Source organism: Scomber scombrus, chromosome 2, assembly GCF_963691925.1.
Source record: "Scomber scombrus chromosome 2, fScoSco1.1, whole genome shotgun sequence".
Lineage (NCBI taxonomy): Eukaryota > Metazoa > Chordata > Actinopteri > Scombriformes > Scombridae > Scomber > Scomber scombrus.
In genome coordinates, this window is record NC_084971.1 from 577,901 (window position 1) to 599,843 (window position 21,943).

At 37.4% G+C, this 21,943-nt stretch overlaps 1 protein-coding gene across 3 annotated transcripts in view; it reads right to left on the reverse strand.

The window, feature by feature from the left end:
- LOC133987691 (glutamate receptor 2-like) overlaps nt 1-21,943 on the reverse strand; it is a 66,696-nt gene that overhangs the window by 13,942 nt on the left and 30,811 nt on the right. For 2 of the 3 annotated variants that reach the window (XM_062427138.1, XM_062427146.1), the window contains 9 exons: nt 21,263-21,367; nt 21,026-21,133; nt 20,094-20,157; nt 18,344-18,486; nt 17,843-18,058; nt 16,559-16,713; nt 11,184-11,382; nt 10,329-10,576; nt 1,400-1,514 (listed from right to left, as the gene is read on the reverse strand). In XM_062427138.1, the coding sequence (XP_062283122.1) occupies nt 1,400-1,514; nt 10,329-10,576; nt 11,184-11,382; nt 16,559-16,713; nt 17,843-18,058; nt 18,344-18,486; nt 20,094-20,157; nt 21,026-21,133; nt 21,263-21,367 (1,353 nt within the window). Of the gene's footprint in view, nt 1-432; nt 548-1,399; nt 1,515-10,328; nt 10,577-11,183; nt 11,383-16,558; nt 16,714-17,842; nt 18,059-18,343; nt 18,487-20,093; nt 20,158-21,025; nt 21,134-21,262; nt 21,368-21,943 lie in introns of all 3 variants that reach the window. The other variant, XM_062427154.1, reaches the window with a different exon arrangement.

A 21,943-nucleotide genomic window follows, 5' to 3' on the forward strand; every position in this document is an offset into this window, starting at 1 on the left:
TTCTTCACAGACATTACCCTGAAAACTCATCCTGTCTAAACAGTGTTTCAGACAGACAAAATCTTACTTAAAAATTAAAACAGACAGAATAACCTACTACATATTCAACAGACAGTAACACACATTTCATTGAGTCTAGCTGCTAGTACACAGATGATTTAATGACGTTCCACTCTTTGTTTTCAGGACACCACTTGTTTTTGTTATCAGCATTTTAATTACTAACAGTTGAACTTCTTAGGTTTTATGTTACTGGGGTTATCCTTAACATTACAAACACCTGTATGAACCATTCTGTGGACGTGTGTTTTTTCAAAATGTACACATATACACATCACCTATTTCTATTCCTGATACATATAGAACCATGCTTACTGTGCATGTTAATTATGTGAAGAGACAGTGTTTGATCCACAGACAAGTACAACTAACCTTATTGGTGGAGTCCTTGAAGCCACACTCTCCTTTATCGTACCACCACTTGTTTTTCAGCTTGTCTAGGGTCCCTTGCTCATTCAGTTTCAATACGGCAAGGTTTACTGGCACTCTTCAATGGGAATAACATAAATAACATCATTATCAATGTTATCTTATGTTATTAGTGGGGCAGCAGTTCTCAGACTCTGGTCTAGCAACCAAGAAAGGGCCAACTGTTTGTTATTTAAAGGAATATCATTGATGATGAATCATACAACGCTACAAACTTGGCATTCTGATATTTTGTATAATTTAACTAAAGGACCATAACAAAATATTTAATGCAAACATTTAATTTAGTCAATTACCCTGTTATCTAGTAAGTCTGTTATCACAGTGATTAACTAGACAGGCTGTTTAAAATGTCCCATATTGTCAGGGCCCCTCTATTTGGTCCCTGAGACAGAGAATGAGAGGTGCTGCAGTGAAAAGCCTTTATGCTTTGTCAAAGGCAGTATTCATCCAGGTCAGAGCTATAGACAAACAGAGTTTGGCCAGGTTGCACAAACTCTTTATCATCAGCCCTTTTCCTACATTGTTGCTACTATCTGGTGTGAGGTCACCTGACCCTATCCTTGCCCCAGAAACTTGCCCTAACCCTGACCTCAACCAAACAGGGTGCAACACATTGCAGGAAGAAACAGCACAGACTACAGCGCCACCTGTGCTTAAGTGCTAATGAGAAACTGCTAAATCTAGTAGCTATATGAAACATGTTGGGAGTATTCATTTGTTTGTATATTTATTTGAAAGGCTTCAACTTGACATTAATAATGTTGCTTATTTTTATGCTCATGTGGCGTTTTACCTGTGCTGCTTCTTTCTTTTTTCTTTTACACCTGATAACCCAATGTTACCTTCATCTATTAGTGTTTTGTGTGCATGTGTGTGTATGTGTGTGTGTTTGTGTGAGTGTATTAACCTTGCTCTCCCCTCCTCCGCTGCCGCATTCTCCCTTGTCATACCACCACTTGTTTTTCAGTTTGTCCAGCAGCCCCTGCTCGTTCAACTTTAACACCGCCAGGTTCACCGCATTTCTATATGAACACAGTGGCTGTTAGCAGTTCAGTTGTTGTCAAAGTCAGTCCTCCTGCTGGTATTCATGTTAGCAGTATGAACTCTTAATCAATATCATAAACAGTATACACACAGCTGGAATGATTCTCTATTCTTAGCAGCAAATTTTTTTCAGTATTAGATTAGAGAATTATATTGCGGCTAAGCTCAACCTGCTGAATAATCATGGAAATAACAATGTTGTTGGATAATATGTCTATGCCAGAATCACCTGATATGTCTTTATGGAATCAAAGAGGTAGGATTGGATTCTGATAGCAGGTTCTTCTATTTATCTTCTCTTATTATACAGTATTTGCAAAGAATACGTTATAAACCATCCAGGTAGCAGCTTCACTTTGTTAACTGCCACTGATGCTGTTTTTGCCAGTTGAAACATCAAAAGCAGTAAATGTTAATTCCCCAAAATGCCTAAATGAAGCATTTGGCTTTGTATCAGTCTGTTTCCCATCAATCTATATTTTCCATGACACTGGCCAGCGGCTCTATCAGTTACAGTAACATTGGATTTAACAAAGGGAGGTCTCAGAAGGCAGAGACATTGCTAAATAAAGCAACAAACACGAGTGGCAAGATGACCAGGGGTTAAACAAGTTGACTCAGATTAGCCAGATTAGCCACCACTCTATTTGGAGGTCAAACTTAAAATTGGCTCACCTCTCACTTAATGGACAAGTAAACCATAATCACCTAAACCTTCAAGATGTACAGCAGTTTTAACCTGGAGTGGCTCTGTAAACTGTAATGGATGTTAACTGATAGTTTTTGGGTAATCATTTTTCCACACAGCTTTGTTTTTGACTAACTTTGTTTCCAGCCAGTCTGATCATCTGACCATTGTTGTGGACTTTTCTTTTTGGTGATGTCACCAACTTCCAATGTGAATGTTACTGTTAGAGCTGAGGACCAATGCTACAAAATAATAATAATAACAATAACAACAATAATAATAATAATAATAATAATAATAATAATACGTTGTAACAAACCTAGTTTTCCCATAAGCTAATATTAAGTAAGGGTCAGACATGGAGAGATTGGATTTAGTCTTAACACTGTGTTGGGTAAGAAACAAATTGATGGTGAAACAGACTTTGACACGGCACTGGTGACTCTACTTGGCTAAAGGCTACTTGTAAGGTAAAACAAGCACTACTCTGTAACATCTCTCATTTAGATTTCCAATTAAATAGTATTAGCAATTTACACTGATTACATTTATATTTCTGAATCAGGACTTTTGGTGTTTGGATCAAGTAGCTTGCAAATAAAACGATGTGGAGATGTCAGTAGGCTACACTTGGTATTTCAATATGTTTCAGATGTAGCTCCAGGTTTTGAACATTAATGAAGTTCTTGCTCAACATTTTGAAAATGCGTACAGTTATTAATGGACCATTATCTACATGCAATCCATGACTTTGAGCTCAGTAAATCCCTTGTGAGTGATTCTGGCTATTGGCTGGCATTATACCATTCATTTTTATGAGAATATCCACATTTGTGTAACAGTTCCTTCGAATAATGGTAAATGATTAGATGACTGGATCAAGAGTAACTCAAGCTGTTCTAGTCAAAGTGACAGGTTCATGTACACTTTGGTGAGGCAGATTGATTGAAAGCAATTCAATGTTGGTCTAAGTTTCTCTGACAACTCAAAACAAACTAAGGAATGGCTCTTCTTGGTTATCATTTCAGAAACAGTGCCCCTGTTACTTTGGATAATCCACAGAAAACAGACATACAGAAGTTTCAATTAAAAGTTTCACTGGGTCTTCAAGAGTAACAGTGACACTGAAAATGTGTTATATTTTTTATATATTTGATGAGCAGCACAAAATAAATTTCATTCACTTAGGAACTGAACTGAGCCAAACATCCCAGAGACAGATATCTCAAAATCAGGAAAAGTAAAGTAAATGTTAAAGCATCTGCATGGATGAATATCATTAGAACATTAGGGAACAGACCTACTATGACAATTAGCTAAAGCTAATTTTATGTATCATTTGGAAATGTTTTAGTTATTGCCTTCGCAGGAACTACAAGTGAGTACAGTAGTAATACGTCTATGTTTTTGGAACGAATAATTGAATTAATTTAAACATTTTGTGGTTAATAAAACCATAATTATTTTTAAAAATAGGATGAAAGAGTTGCCACATCCTTATGACATAATGGTGCCCCAGCCTAACCATTTACCATCAATTCTTACTGAATTTGCTTGTACAGAGCCATTTTAAATGTATTTAGTATTGTTTGTAAAGCTGCCAAAATTTCAATGAGTTCACCTTATGTCTCAATTTAACACATATACCTGATTTGTTACATCAGAAATCCATTATTCAAAGAATTACTTGGCTGGTGATTTTTCCATCACTTCTACTGATTTTCAATATTTTTCATCTCACATACAAAGCCAAATCAACAATGAACTTAACAGCACTGAAATACAGAAAATCATCAGCCAAATCCTTTGACACAACTAAACCTTGATTGAATGCCATGTTAATGCTGTACAATATTGTTATGTGTTTGTCACAGAAGGCTTAATGCTAGACAACTATACATTTAGTCTAATTAGATTTCTTATTAGTAACCTCTGCTAATGCCATCTTTATTTGCTCAATGATGCAAACGCTTGCAAACTGCATCTTTTAATTCCATGATGTGCAAGTTTGGAGAGTGTCAGAGTAATCTTAGACTTAAAATAAATATTTTGTGAAACTTTCATTAGATTGGCCTAAATATATAGACAAGTCTTATACATCGGTGCAACCAGCCCAGTGGTGTGTTTTAGTGAGCCTATTATCTGTTTCTTCTATGATGTGTGTTTTCTATCTTTTAACAAACCTACATTAATTGGTAACTCTTGAAAAGGAGAGCAGACAATCCAGCAGGAAGAGCTTTTAAAATAATAATGATGTCAAAATAGAAATGATATAATGGGTGGTGAAATAGTTTCTAATCATGTTTAGTACTTTGTTCCAAACACGCTTGTCAATAATGAACCCAATGTGTTAGGCCTCATGTTTTATGTAGTGATTAATGGAGGCTAATGTTTTTAAGACATCTAAAGCATGTGACCATTAACCAGGCCTGGGCTCAGTTCACCTCAGATTTGATTGGATGAATATATTGTATATATACATGTACACAAACATGTCTTTGGCTATATTTTTGTTTCACAATTTGAATATAATGATTTTCAGGTGCCAAATGATTTTGAAAACTGATTGAATTGATTGATTGAAATTTCTGGGTTTTCTGAACTGAACCCCGCCATGGACATTCATTTATCATCCACTTTCACTTCAACTGTGACAACAAGGAAAACACATTAAATGACAACAGTGAGATCATGCTAGGAGCAGAGACATGGGTAAAGTGCAAAATAACGTTTGCAGGAATTATCTGTATAATTCAACTGGTATTCACTTCCAAATCAAGAGTTTTCCTGACTATAAGATGAAACTAAAAATTGTATCTCTGGTTCTACCATGATATAGTACAGCTGTAGTCATACAATAGACCTATCAAAAGGTTAAAGTTCCATTAAGCAATATTTGTGGTATTAAAATTGAGATGAGTCATGTGACAGAGTTACTAGTGCTACTAATCTCACTGAGAGTCAACACCCAACACTGTCACTCTAGAGAAATCAACTTCTCTAAACTAAACTTTGTTTAACAAGTACATCCCAATAGTTCTCATTGACCCACAACAACCAGACCCAGTAAAAAACTTGGACAACTACTCTTCACTCACAAGTTCAAATGAGTTGATTGGAAGTTGCCTGTCTTGAAAAAAAAACCTCTGGCAAAGCCAAAGTCAACCAGTGGCTTTTGAAGTGTGTGAAACAATTAGAAAACAAAGGAGATCCCAATATATTTCCTAGGAATTGATGTCTCAAACTTGGGCCCTGTTGTTCTAACATGGTTCAACTAATCCAGCATAGCACAATGTTAACTTAACTTCTCTAATGTATTTAATTATGCGATGCACAGGGTTGCATTGGGGAACTAATATTTTCCTATTTCTATTAAGTGCAATATAGAGTGTGGTGATGCAATCCAGTGGTGCATTGCAGTCTTGGTGCCAAGGATGAGTGTGCCATGCACCACCTGCTCAGAGCAGGTCAAAGACTTACATGGCCTGTGTTATTTTGTCCCTTTATTTGGTGAAGGCACCTCATACATATCCCCCTGAAGTCACGCAAACCCCTTTATGTATGTGTTGTTTATCTTTCCACACTCCACTTACAGTTTGTTTTTTCTAATATTTATTTAATCTTGCTATAAAAACATCACAACGCTTCCTGAATGTTAAGAGAAGCAAGAGACACACTACCACTTTCATATTTGTTCTTCTAGTACTGTGGGGTACGGTTAGGGCATTAATCCCTGTGAGGCTGAATAAAGATTAATGAGTGATTCTTACCAGCATCTGTATTTCAAAACAACTAGCATTCTACACTGACAGCCTTTACTTACTGTGGTGACTCTCTTCATCCATCTGAAGGCTTCAGGTATTTGTCTGGCTACAGTCTCTATTGGAATGATGTTGTGCATTGTCAGGGTCATAATTATCCACAACATATCCACTGGTTAAATATTGTGCTACCGGCAAACAGACTGTATCAAAATAACTACAGAAACCTCTGTGCACATCAAACATGTCAGTTATGACTGATTATTTTGTACAGTTCCTGGAGCTATGCATTTTATAAATCAATACAGATAGATATGTGGCTGTAGAGGAAGACACAGGAATCTGTGGAAATGATCATTGACTTCAGACAAAAACACATCCCCACCCCTCGACCTCTTCTGGAGATACAGTACATGGAAATGTTGTAAACAAATGTGGAGTCCAACAAATTTCTAAGAACCGGATGATAAAGAGTAACTTAACATTAAATCAACTTTTTTGAGTTAGTAAATGAGATCAACAGTCTCTTTATTACACTATTATATATTGATTCCGGTCTGATTTCATAGTGGTCATTACATCAGAAGTTATCCAATCTGTCCCTCACGTTTCTAATCTTTATCTTTTTTTAATCGTCTATTTCTATTTTGCTGCTATCACATTTCATCATTCTACAGTTCTGACCTCCGCACTAAAATTCTTTGGATATATTTGGTAAATAAAATCAGATTCTGAAAACTGCCACAATGCATCTGTTTAAGAATGTGTGTTAAATGGTCTGTTAAAATACTTATTTAGCTCATAGTATCCTAATCCTACATTCATAGATGTTTTACTCTTTAACATGAAAATTAAATTGTGACACCAACAAATGTGGATGACTTCAAAATATTCTACATACTGTATCTATATCTCCATTTGAATTTGAACAAGAAGATGTTTGGGATTGGATGTTTGGCATTAATTAGAAGATCATATAATCAACAGGGTAAAACAGGCAACTTCCATAGGATTCCAAAACGTCCAGTTCACTGTGTGGCAATGTGATTGACTGTAACTTTTTGCAGAATATGCACTGCTGATATGCTGAATATGAGCTGACATGATTATTATCTGATTAGTCTGGTATAAAACTCTTGGTAAAGACCTTGATTTTAGCCGATATTGTGCTTATATGGTGCATGTTCCAAAAACGGTTTTGATGAAATCAAATGGACACACAGTAAATCTGGAAGCATGTCATATTCTAGCAGAGGAATACTGTACACAGTGCAGGGGGAGGAACTGAGGTCAATAGGGATGTAGCAGCTATGTATAGTCCCAGGTCCTCATGGTTAGTCCAGCCATGGGAAAAAAGGACTTCTTTGGGATGTTCAGGTTAGACAATTTGAGCTACGAAATCAGCTATAAAGACCTGATTAGTCAATACATTAATACTCAATCCTATGGCTTACTACTGCCCTCTGGTGTTCAAAGATTGCTTAATGAAGCTTTAACTGTGAATTTGACAAATATAGGTAAATGCAACCAGCATTAAAAACATTCAGCAGAAGAGAGTTCACTTTTAGGAGCAAAACAATAACACTGTGACATTACAAAGCGTGAGAGAGGGAAGGCAGCACAGACAGAACCAGACAGCCATCTGTAGTGCACTGAAAAGACACAACAGTGAGAAACAAACTCAGTGACTACGTGGCACGTAGCTCAATACACACACACACACACACACACACACACACACACACACACACACACACACACACACACACACACACACACACACACACACATAATGTATCTGGATCATTATTCACAATAAGATATAAAAAATGAAGTATTGTCTCTGTATTCCAGCATATTGGATTCAACTATGGTGTGTGAGGTTAAAAATATGACCTTCAGCTTTAAGGGCATTTGAGTGTATTCACATCCATATTGGGTTACAGAATGGGTATATGCTATTTAAATATACAGCCTGATCAGGGTATTTATACAGTATGTCTTAGAGCTCTGCTGCTATTGGCTGCATATAATGTGAAGCTAAATATGAACGTAAATAGGTTAACTTCATGGTCAAATGTTTAAAATTGCATTTTTAATGCAATTTTCCGAAGTACTGAAAGTACTGGCAATGGTGCTCTGCATTGGAGACTGAAAAATACCTTTCTTTTTTTAAACCTCTCTAGTAAAATCATCTTCATCTTTTTACTCAACATGAATTTGTTTCATCTGTGGCAACATGCGCTTGAATCCTGTCAAGGCACCTTCACAGAAATTATAGAGAAAAAATTGAACCCGTTTTAACAATGTCTTTACCAAGGATTTTACATAAACCCTCCGAACCTCTTAACAACTTGCTACTTTGAATGCTGAGAGACAGCAGCAACCAAAGAGAGCAGTTTGGGTTATATAGCCAATACATTCTGGAGAATGGATTTCAATCAATAACCAAATCTTATACTGTATCAAACATGTCTTAAGGTGCCCATATCGAACACATCACTGTTCCATGTAGGAATCTTTGAACTGGTTACCACTCAACACAAGAAGACATTACCATTGGCTTCAATGTATCTTTAAATGTATTCATTTCAACTGTCCCGCTTATTTAAAACAATATTTAATCCCATTCACATCTCCATATCCTCTCAGACACATCCAGCAACCTTTTTTCTTTGTTCCTAAAACAAATAAAGAATTCAGTAGACGTGCTTTTAAATGTAAAGCTCCATTGGACTGGAACATTCTACCCAACAATATACGAATAATCAATTCATTTTGCATCTTTAAGAATTCACTATTTTACTTTCTCAAAAAATCATGTAATTGCTTTTAATGGTAATGTCCTCTTTACCCCTATTATTAACATTGCTATTGTATGTATTTATGCATAATGTATGGTATAATGATGAATATTATTATTATTTTTTTTTTTTTTTTACTGTTACTGTACTGTGGATAATAATGGTATGATATAATGGTGGTGTATTTGTTATATGGCTACATTTGATATTGTATCATGTTGTATATATTAAGATTGATAATATTATTTAGTATTACTACTCTTATTACTCTAACTATTCTTATTCTTATTATTTCTATTGTAATTATTATTAATATTAATATCATTATGATTGGCATTACATTATATGCTTTTTGGTATTTATTCTTACTCATTTTGTGTGGGTACTGTGGGTTTACAGGAATGATGTGTGGGTTGGTTGGTAATTGAGAGCCTTATGCATGCTGTATGCGATTGTGTTGTTGTGTTGTAATATATGTTTTATGTTGGACCCCCTTGAAAAAAAGATGGTTCATCTCAAGGGGCTTACCATTAATACATTTGAAATGTTACTTCAATGCAGAAATAAAACTAATTATTTTGAGTAGATACAGTATATTTCTAATGGAAAACAAATACTCACACACACACACACACACACACACACACACACACACACACACACACACACACACACACACACACACACACACACACACACACATACACACACACACACACACACACACACAGAAAATGTTCAGGTCATAAACTCATAGACAACAACTCCTGAATCCAGGTCTTAAAGAGCCCCATTAAGATTTGGGGGTTTTCTTGAATCACTAAATGACTTAGACAGTATATTTCATAATGGTTGGAAAAAAGCTGCAATCAAATTCTTCTCACACAAAAGAATATGAAATCAGATTTGATTAAAATGGATAAAGCAATGAATGGCTGGGATTATTTCACATTCATTGTTGTATCATGATATCTCTTTTTACAGAAATGACACAAAAAGAGATTACATAATACTAACTCTACACCCAATACAACATTTTTTTGTAATAAATTATTTCTTTAAGACCTGAAATCTCAAACAACCCTCCCCCAGTTGTCACGGCAACCACCACTAGCCATTGGCCAGAGGTGGTAACCATGGTAAAAATACAAACCACTGAGATGATGTCATCAGGGTAGGTGGATTATTATAACAACGAGTAAGCCGCCATGCCCCATTCATCACACTCGCATACTGCACCACCCAGTCAGCACTAAGACTTGGGACCAGACTACATCACTCCCCACCATGGCTTATTTTTCTGAACAGGGCTGAATATGAACACAGCCACAGCTCATATACTGGCTAATTACCACCAGTTTGTTCATCCTACTAACTATCACAGTATGTTGACTATTAAATATTGTTCTTTAAGTTTTAACTGCTGAGAAATAACGTTTGTGAATAGGGAGAGGGGACAGTATGCTAGGCAGCAGGTTAGTAGTGTGAATGGTACATGGCAGTGCAGGTTGGCTAGCATTGTTATACTGATCCACCCACCTTAATGGGGATCCTTTTGGCGTGGCAATGCCGTAGCCTTTGGAGTCCAGGTTTCCTCCCACTTTCATGGTGTCGCAGGGTTTCCTCTGCTCGATGTACTCGTTCATGGTAGACTCCAGCAGGTAGGCGTACTTCCCTTTAGACTTCCTGACACGCAGGACACCCTCTGATGTTTTCTTGACGAAGACAGAAGGCTCTGCTGATTTCATGTACTGCCACATCTTGTCAAACAAGGCAATTTTAGAGCGCTGAAAAAAGGGAGACAGACACAGACGCTTAGATTAGATATAAAACTTAATTTGTACAATGTGGATACCTTTAAGAACAATGTAATACCATAATCATAGGGTATTACAAGGTACACTGGTACAACAATGATGCCTGATAAATGTGGTGGGTGCATCTCCTTCTTCATAAAACATTTGAAAAGATAATTTTTGGAATATTTTTAAGCTTTCTTTATTTAAGTCTCCATAAATCTTCTTTTTCCATTTCTTGGATGTTATCGCCACCAACTACTGATCAGTGGATCAGGGTGAAACCACATGAATGCCCTTCATGACTCTTTATCATGAACATGTATGTGTAGCCATTGTGTAACCTTCTGTTGCATTGTTCAATAAATTAAGCACAGCAGTTGTATATTTCTCCACTGGACATAATGTGAACAATAATATGATGTAACATTCTCTATGAAGCACAAGTCTTTTAAGCACCGCACTCATAAATATTCATAATGATTTATAACAATAATCATAACACATTATGAAGCATTTTATAATAATTTAGAAGGCTCATGCTGGAACAACACTCTACTAACACATTGCACATTGGCATGTTGTGGTAAGTTTTTACCCTGAAGAACTCCTTGGTGGATCCAGAGTCCAGCGTTCCATATGCTATCTCTCCCTGTTTAGCCAGGTCTTCAGCACTTTCAATGGGAGAAACCATCCTCTCCACCGTCAGGAAGGCAGCCAGGTTAGCAGTGTACGATGATATGATGATCAGAGTGAAAAACCACCAAACACCTCCCACTATGCGACCTGACAGAGACCTGCAAACACACACACATATAAACAGACCATGGTATGCTGTTATTACAGCCAAGATATGTCAAGCACTCAGATGAGAAATGTATGGGCAAGGTAGGAGGATCTACAGAGTTCAGCAGACAGCCTTTTTGACTAACTGTGACTCTGTGACAGACTGTTGATTATAGCAGCACAATGTTGAAGGGAGCATCCTCTGGTCTGAGCACAGCAGAATGTATTATGTTTGTAATTGCAGCCGTTTTTTGAATTTATTTTGAAATTCATGCTTTTATTTTGAAATGATACAAACCAGAAGCGGTTCTTGTTAGCTCCGTAAGCTTCACAGCGAGACTGAAGAGCACCTGTAGCAGTGGCGTTACCTTGCAAGTTTGATCCTTTTTATTTTCACTCCAAGTTGTGTGGTGTTTGCTACAGATATTTGAACGTGGTTTATGTTGAAGAATCATATTTTTGACTGTGCTGCCTGGGTCATACTTGAAGACAGATTTGGTAATCCATTCATAGTTGCCAAGTCATACCGTGACAAGATACACACATGGCATAAAATTGGCCCCAAAGAAAGCGAAGATCTTCGGGAGTTTGTTGATTTTCTGAGCAGTGTGGAATCAGCTATGCCGTATGTTCAAGGTCTACAAACTCTCAACGACTGTGTGGAAAACCAAAAGATTACTGTCAAGCTACCGGATTGGTTTGAGCTCACGTTGGAACAGAGAAGCCACAATTTATCAAGATGAACACAAAATGTTCCCTGACTTCAGATACTTCGTGAGATTTCTCAACATGGAAGCTTGAATTGCATGCAACCCCATCACATCATTATATGCAGTGAAGCCAACAGACCAAGAAAGATCAAAGCAAACAGAACGAAAACAGTCTAAGTATCAAAAAAATCAAAACTTTAGTGCTTAGACTTTCACCACCAGTGCAAGTGAGAATACAAGCATTACATGCATTTTTTGCAAGAAGAAAGGCCATACACTCCATAGGTGTCAAATGATTATGGAAAAAAACAGTTGAAGAAAGGGTTAAGTTTGTACAACTGGAGAAGTTATGTTTTGGTTGTCTTAAGAGTGGCCATAACTCCAAGGCTTGTACATCCAGGAGTGTGTGTGACTTATGTGGAAAACGCCACCCCACATGCCTACATCAAGATCGTGGGAAGAAAGACCAAAAACATGAAGTAAGAAACAAACAAGAAAGGTCAAATGAAAACAAAGGAAACAAGAACCAACAGTCTGAATCTAGTCAGAGGTTCTAGTGTATGCTCTACTTGATAGTCAGAGCGACACAACCTCCTTCATCCTGCAGGATGCAGCTGAAACATTGTGCGCCAAAAAAGAGCCAGTAAAACTTAAAGTGTCCACGATACCATTAAAAACAAAGGTGGTGAATAGCCAAAGGGTGCAAGGACTACAGGTTAGAGGCATCAGCTCTGACACTAAAATCAAACTCCCAACAACCTATACCAGAGATTACATACCAGCAAACAGATCCCATATACCCACAAGCACGACTGCTTGGCCTCACTTAGAACATTCAGCAGATGAAATGTCTCCTGAGCCCAACTGTGAATAAGGATTGTTAATCGGCTATAACTGTCCCCAAGCCTTACTTCCCAGAGATGTCATCATGGGCAATGAAAACCAGCCATACGCGCAAAGGTCTGTGTTGGGTTGGAGCATTATCGGCTACAGCAGCACTGACAGTGATTATGATCATGATGATGAAATTGTTGTGAGCCACCGTATCATCATAAAGAAAGTTCTACCAGCTACCAAGCCCTCTTCTGAGCTCGGCAGATATACTCAAGGTCTTTGAGTCAGATTTTACTGAAAATTCAGTGAAGAAATTCTGATATCACAAGAAGATACAGAGTTCTTGTCAAAGCTGAAAGAAGGCATCAAGCGAAAGTCAAATGGACATTACGAAATGCCATTGCCTTTTAAGGGAAAAAGGCCAAGTCTGCCAAACAATAAAGTGTGTGCAGAACATCGACTCAGATGTCTGGAAAAACGTCTTAGAAAGATGACCAGTATCACAAGGAGTAGTTTCTCAATCTGCAACAAAGAAGTAAATGGAACAAGGACAGGAGAAATAGTAAAGTGAATGACATTGTCCTGTTGCAAGATGACGGCACACCAAGAAATCAGTGGAAGCTGGCAAAGGTAGTCGAAGTCTTCCAAGGAGCTGACAGAAGGGTCAGAAAACTCAAACTGTTACTTGGTGACACAACACTAGACAGTAAAGGCACTCGCACAACTAAGCCAGTATACTTAGAAAGGGTTAGGGTTAGGGTATGGATATAGAAAATGGTACTATTACTTGAGGCTGAATAAGGAGGTTAGCTCTTCAATGAGATTGTTTGTGTTTTTTTTAAGTATATTTGTCTGTTTACATCAGTGTCATATAAGGTTCTGTTAACGATGTCAATTTTCATTGTGAATCACACATTGTGTGATGGTGGGAGTGTAATTACAGCCGTTTTTTGAATTTATTTACAAATTCATGCTTTTATTTTGAGATGATACAAACCAGAAGCAGTTCTTGTTAGCTCCGTAAGCTTCACACCGAGACTGAAGAGCACCCAGTGGTGTGCAGTCAGGGGCAGCAAGGCTAGCATTGCTAGCCCTACCAAAAATGGTATTTTTTCTGTTTTTTCCATAATTAAAAGGTCATTCTGAAATATATCTGGAGTCAATTACTTGTTCAGTATGCAACTTTATCCAGAAAACGAATGGTTATATTTTGTGGAGCTCAAATCTCCTATGTCCTATAAACGCATCACAGCTCCTTTCCTCTGCTGGGGTCAGCAGTAGTTGCATTGCTAGCCTCTAATCGAGCTGGACGCTGCTATTGGATGTGTAACGTTGAGTGACCGTATCATCAGCCAATCAAATGTTGATGTGTTATTGACAGAACGCCCTATGTTAAGCAGTTTCTAGTGCTGGTCTGGGCGTCCTCATTCAAATGAGCTTGTCTGATTGGCCCATGGGCCTGTTATTCTGGAAAGGTGATGGCGGTTGATTTAACAGCTGATCGGTAGATAAAGATATGATTGCGGACCTGCTTCGGGTGACTTTTTCATCATGAAGGATCGCAGGATGGATTTCATCTACAAGTAATCAGTGAGTGCTAGTTTTTATTTTTTTTTTAACTTTCTCTGGACCAGATTGGCGCTGCTGTTGGGCTAATATCTCTCTCTCTCTTCCTCTCTCTCTCTCTCTTTTGGAGCATGTTTGTGTCTGTTATAGAAATTGATTTTATTTTTGAAGTGATTTAGAAGTTTCCTCTAAAGGTGCAGAGCAGTCGGGCAACATGTGCTGTTGTTGATGTTGTGTCACATGGTATGTGCATTGTAAAGTGGGCAGTGACCTAAGGAAAGATGATCTGATGGTGATGCTGCACAGTGGTGTCTTGATGCGTTGCGGATGTTGATCAGCTGTCATGTTGGTGTTGATTAAGTACTGTTGCATAATAGTGGCCTTACATTGGATTCACAATGTTTATGTATTGTAGGACATAGGCCTATATGTGTGCGGCTGCTCTGTTGGCTGTATCGTTATACAATACTTTCTTTTTTTTTTGGGGGGGGGGGGGGTACTACTGAGAGCACCTGTAGCAGTGGTGTTACCTTGCAAGTTTGTTTTATCCTTTTTATTTTCACTCAGTTTTGTGGTGTTTGCTACAGATATTTGAACGTGGTTTTGACTGTGAAGATTGCCTTTGGGGGATGACTCTGCCGTTGGTTGAGAAGCAGGCTAAAGTGGTCAGTATTACATGTATTCTTTATCGGTATTAGCTACAGTGCTAAGCAATGCTATTTGTCTAATGATTGTAATAAACTGATATTGTTTTTTATTTTGTCTGAATGCACTAGTTCTACGGTGTTAATAAACATCAGTAAAAGGAACTGGAGTACTGGCGGCATAATGTTGCATGTTGTTTCTGTGCAGATTCTACTAGCTTGTAGGATTTCTGAGCGTTTCTTTTATTTGCCTTTATGAAAAAATGAAGAGGTGTTCCTAGGGTTTAATGTAGATATTCCAAGATACATGAACATCTACTACAGCAATAACTATTCGAAATTGAAACCTTGATAATAATAATAATAATAAAATAATAGAATAAACATGTAATCAGTTAGAATATTTAAAAAACAACTATTACAAGTTTTTATAAATAATTATCATCTATCATATTCACCAAGGTTCTCTTTTTACACTTCAACTCTTCTCATATTTCCAGTTGTAATCTAAGCTGTTTAAAATCTACACTGCAAAGTCCTCTCTGTCCATTTTCTTAGCTCACATCTGTACTGGCCTACAAGCTGCTGACCTTCAACTTGCAACTGTCTTGTGCTGGTAGGAAATGTTGTTTTTAAAGCCACAAAAAACAGAACTATTAAACAACAATATTACAATATTACTTACAGCAGAGGTAGATAAATAGCAGCCTGTTGGCCGAGTCTGGCTGTCCAATATTTGACCTCCTAATGAATACTGAGGTTTTTTCTTTGATACATTTTTTGTACATAATGATGTTAAACAAGGTTCATATCCATTCTAAATGGACCTTGTAACCTCTTAAAAACGACATGTCAATGTGTTATCAGATTTGTATTAATACCATAACCCAGAAACCAGGTTTCATTTGTGTGGACAGGTTATAAATTACATTTCTCACTTCATAGTGTAACACAGATGATGTGTTTTATGATATGTTCTGTTTCTATTATTACTAATCTACTAATGGAATTTATAACTTCTGCTCTTTTAAATCCTTGAATTAACTATAAGAAATTAACCAAAATAGCATATTAAAAACATATTAGGCTGTGTTTTGAACACATTGTGGCCATGGTTATGTCGGTGGAAATAAAACATTTGAATGAGGTTGGGGAAATGTCCTTGTGTTGTTTCAATATTTATATAGTCCTGGTGTCAGGTCATGTGCTTTGTACCACAATCTATTGATTACTTTGTTAGTTCTAACATAATCATGGTTCCTGCACTGGAACAAGTTGTTGCCAATGAAATGCCCACAGACACTGCCAGCACCTCTGACAGGGTCAAAAGCAATAGTGAAGCAAAATCATGTCCAACAGAAAAGATCAGAAATGATTGAATTCATACTACAGGAACATGGAGTAAAGACACATCCTTTAATAGCTACACCAACCTTGGTGAGATGTCACAACCCTGCCGCATGAAAGCACCCAAAGAGAACCAAAGGGAGTTAAAGATCCCAAACTCATTGTTGGATTCTGTTGTCAGCGGCAATGCTCCATCCTCTGGCTCCTCCAGGGTCCACTCATAAGGGCTGAACCTGGATACCTACAAAATAATACAAACAAAATATACAAATACAAAAACACACCCTTACTTTGACATGTCAGCATAAAAAGGTTGAGTAAAGTTGTCGGGTCATGGCAGATAGTCTCACAGTCCAAAGCAATTAGCCAGAAATGTGAGATTGTGTTGTAAAATCATCAGTCTCACACTTCAAAGCTAGCCACCATGAAAAAGCACCTGGATTGTTTTGCAGTGGACACACATTGTCCAGCCTGGTTGTGAAATAACATATCTTTACTTTAAGTTATAAATGTATAAAAGATTCAGATCTGCACTTCAGGTACCACATTAACAAGGGGACAAAAAACTAATTTTTTACCTTAGAAACATAGTCGAGGTATGACCATTCATAAATCAACTGCACTTCTTTCACTTCAATTCAATTTAATTTATATAGCCCCAAATCACAAAAAGACTGCATTCTGTAATTTAATTTAAAGAGACCCAACATTCCCACATCAGCAAGTACTTGGTGACAGCGGCAAGGAAAAACTCTTGTTGTTATTATTGTAAATAATACACAATTTAGTTGCTAATTATGATTAATAAAATTACTGATATATTAAAATTTCCTGTTCCCACTTTTATAGCTTATACATGGGAATTTCCACATTGGAATTGGACACCTATTTATGTCCCCCATCAGATTTGGCTGTGCTATATGTCAATGTTCAGTGTCCTCACAGCCTGACCGGTCACTATAGTGACACTCTCTCTGCTTTCAGTACATCATGGCTTGTTGTGGACAGAGATGAAACACGATGCACACCTAGTGCAGCAGTAGAGATTTATTTAGATCTGTTCCACAGATCTACATATTTAGCAACTTTTTAATTACAAACTTTTTATTTCCACATTTACCACTACCACACATTCACAATCGGGCTCCAAAAAGTTGTGCCAATGACATGGGAAGTTATTTTGAGCCAGTCTTATTTTAAGGCTTAGGAACCTCTGTCACCCATGGTAACAGTATACAGTAATATGTGAGAGAGGTGTGACAAAAAATAAAGCAAAACAGGGGTTTAACCTACATCATTACACTTGGCACAAAGCTGACTCAAAACACACATGCAAACACACATCTCAAAGCATAAAAAGACCCACTTACCAGAAAGAGTACAACACTGACGCCTATATAGGCAAATACAATGCACATCCAGATTTCATAAGCCAGTGGGTCCAGAAAGGAGAAGACTCCGGGTTTGGATTTCTGTGGCTTTTTGATCATGATGGAAATTCCCAAAGACATGAAGGGTTTGGAGAAATCTATCACCTCTTCACGAACAAGAGTGATTGTCAAGGGAGCAACTGCTATATCTGCTTTCTGTTGGAGACACAAAGACAGAAAAAGAGTGTGTGGTCTAATCCTGGACTATAGTCTGTTTTTGGGAAGCAGAGAAAGAAAACACACACAAAACAAATTTAACTATGAAAAAAGTAAGATGCATTTTGTTATGCTCCCACTGAACTTTTTTTTTTACAGTTCCAACAGCACTGATCATTGGTTTATAAACACAACTCTGAGGGAAAAAGGGAAAAAATTGCCTGTGTAAATTCTGTATATACATTATTTATCGCTCACTTTAATAAAAATACATTTGTATCTCACCCCATACACCAGCTCTCCAACCATCCCATTCCAGATCTTGGTTTCTGCATCTCTTGCTCCATATTTGCCATCTCCCACAATCCTGAGCTGGTAGCGTATACCACAGTGCTTTGCAATCTCCGCAGCCAGGTCAACACAGTAACCTTAAATCATCAACCCCCCCCCCAAAGAAAACAACAACAAATAAACCACATGCACAAAGAGACATGTCAGCATCGTCAAACAAACGGCCAAGAATGTCCAGTTACTGTCCTGCAGACTGTAGACTGTAGGGTGGATGACTGGGAATGCTGCAAAAGAAAAAGCTCACTTTGTTACAAAGAGGACAATCATCTCTTGTCTGGAATGTGTGCAATGTGAAATGTGGATATGATGATGACATCAGTTTTTAACAAGTATATTGCCAACATATTTTGTGTACTGTATGCAAAAATGTAAAGATATATCTTGGTTTTGGATGCTATATGATGGTGCTACATAATATGACAGCAGTAACATTGTTGTGTCATTTAACCAGATTATTGTGTATAGCTCTGGAATGTAGAGCACCTGTTATTCTCATAAACACGTAAGAAGTAAACAAATTCTACAACATTTTAATACTCTATTAAGCATCATTAAAAACACACACACACACACACACACACACACACACACACACACACACACACACGCACACGCACACGCACACTGTAAAACCCAGTGTATAAGACACACCTTTAATGCTATTTTTTCTATTCACCATTAAAATGCAGAGAGAGGTTGGATCTGGATATGATTATAGGTATGTAAAAGGGTTTCTACACTAAGAACAATAACTACAACTATAATAACGATGTGAGCGTCCACCCTTATGAATTATAACGTCCTGTAAACAGCGGTGTCAAGCACACGCTGCACATTTGAGCTGTTTCGGTTTCTAATGAAAATAGATTCTGTCATACAGCTGTTAATGCTGTATGTTGTATAGACAAAAGAAGAAAGAAAACCAGGCTGGTTCACTGTGGGTGCTGATTCAGGGTGTTGTTCAGAGGTATTTTGGGACATTAGTTGCTGTGATGTTTCAGTATTTACAGACCAAACTGATGTTGAAGTGCAATGAGCAAAAGCGCACAGTTGAGCAACTTTTATTGAGCTGTGGCAGATACACAGTTTGAGCGCAGATCTGAAGAATAAAAGATTCACTAACTTTGTTGTTTTTCCACTGGATGGAACAGAGGATGATGTTTTGTTTGACTCTGGGACTGACACAGAGTCAGAGGACATTGAGCTTTGTGAGTCTTACAGCTACTCGGGCACAATATTTGTGCACAGTGGCAGCTCTGATGAAGAGTTTTTGGGACTGGAGTAAGCATACAGCTACATACTGTATCAAATATGTAAAGTTACTGTGTTCTTTTAAAAGGTTTCATTGAAACTCAGCCTAACCTGAACCCAGTCTGAGTTAATATACCGGTCCAGTTCAGTTAAGCAAATCATTACTGGACCATTAACCATTAACCTGACACACTGTTTCAGGTGTAATATGTGTGTTTTGATTGTGTTTCAAATAAAAGTAAATTGATAAAGTTTAAAGTATAAAAATATGTGTTTATAAATGAATAGCTACTGGTACATTCAAATAAACCAGTCTGTAATAGAAAAGTGTTTTCCCTGCATGACCCCCCAAAATAGACTGCGTCATATACAAAGGTGTGACTTATACACTGTTTTTTACATTATATAAATACATATAAATGTATACACATACCTTCATAACGGTCATTGTCTTGAAACAGCTCAGCATTCTTCTTGAGCATCACATAGGGGGCTTCCTACACACACACACACACACACACACACACACACACACACACACACACACACACACACACACACACACACACACAAATTAATTAATTAATTATTATTGCTTTATCAGTTTTTCCTACCTATGATATCGCCTGGATACACACATATGATAAAATGTAACTTGATATGAGAAACAAACACATTATGGTGTGTCTTCCATAATACCAACATGACCATATATTACTTCACTCACATTTAACTTTTGGGTTTAAAGGTACAGATTCTTGTGTTGTTTTTGGTTCATTTTTGCACCATATCCTGAAAGAATCTTTGTAATTTGATGATCCCTAAAGAATAGTTTCATTACTATACATGACCATATATTTGCATAACACAACATTGGACATTTACATCAATCCCCCTACAAATAATTGTAGTATAATAATAATAATAATAATAATAATAATAATGTAAACAGAGACTGATTTTATATTCCGCTAACATTGTGCGGTTTGCAGAGAAAATCCTGCGTTTCTGAAAATCAGGTGTAAACAGAGCACAGAGGGAATTTACAAGAGTCAAGACAATGTGCATTAAATATAACCATATATATAAGTAAAGCCAGGTACTTTTGTTAATGAACACAGTATTTGACTATAGCAATGCAAATGAGCAGGGTAAGTTTCGGTTGGTTTTCATCCAAAGTAGTGTATAATCAAGGTTGCAGTAAGCCCTCCTTCACTGGAGGGCTGTACCTGCTGCAGTCTTAGTCAATCAGACACTGTTTACACACAGATTCCAGCTACAAACTCGTAGACCACTGCAGCACACATTTGCACAATGCAATTTTTTTAGTACATCCTGCCCCCTTAGTATCATGTCTTTTATTACCAGTATAGTTGTAACGATGACCGTCTTGTTCTCCATTCCCATGGTGTCGTTAGGGTAAAGGTCTGACTTTGTCACCACCATCTTATCCACCTCATTCCAATAGCCAATCTAAGAAAACACACACACACACACACACACACACACACACACACACACACACACACACACACACACAAATAGATTGGTTATATCTTACTACATGTTGCCATGATGATGGCAAATTAATTCTTCAGTTACCTTAACAGGTCCGTTGTTCTTCAGCTCCATGACTGTCACTGAGTAGTTGACTCTCTTCCCGTACTGGTCAAACTGAATGTTCCCTGTTAAACCATCTACACGCACCTACACACACACAAGCACACACACGTACACAAAGGAAATATCAATATGTAACTATGTTTCCATCTGTAACTATTGGGGGAGAACAGGGGTCAAGTGTGCATTCTGCCCACCCAAGGAAAGAAAGGGACAGAAGAACTGAGAAGATGCTGGCTCTAATTCCCAGACAGAGAAACGACTTGAGATCTGACACCGTGTGCTGTGGTTAAGGTTTTTGAGAACGGTTGCTTAGGTTTTTTTATGTGATGTAATATTGTTAATTTTGTCAGTTAGAGCTGTTGCTTAACAAGGATGAGACCGCATAGATTTTCAGGAAGAAGGACCTTTGCTAAGTACTGTAGGTCATGTGCTTTGTGTATGTATGCTTCATTTATTGTTGGAACAGCCTTTTTTGGTACAACCTTTAACCAAATGCTTTGACTTTATAATCTATGCATGCTTAATATTCAATTTTACTCTTAACATTGTGTAGTGATTTTGCTTTTTGTGCTGAATAAAACTAGGCAGATCACTCTGATTTATTTAAAGACAGGAACACATCTTATTACATTTTCAATAAGGCCCCTTGCTTTCTAATGA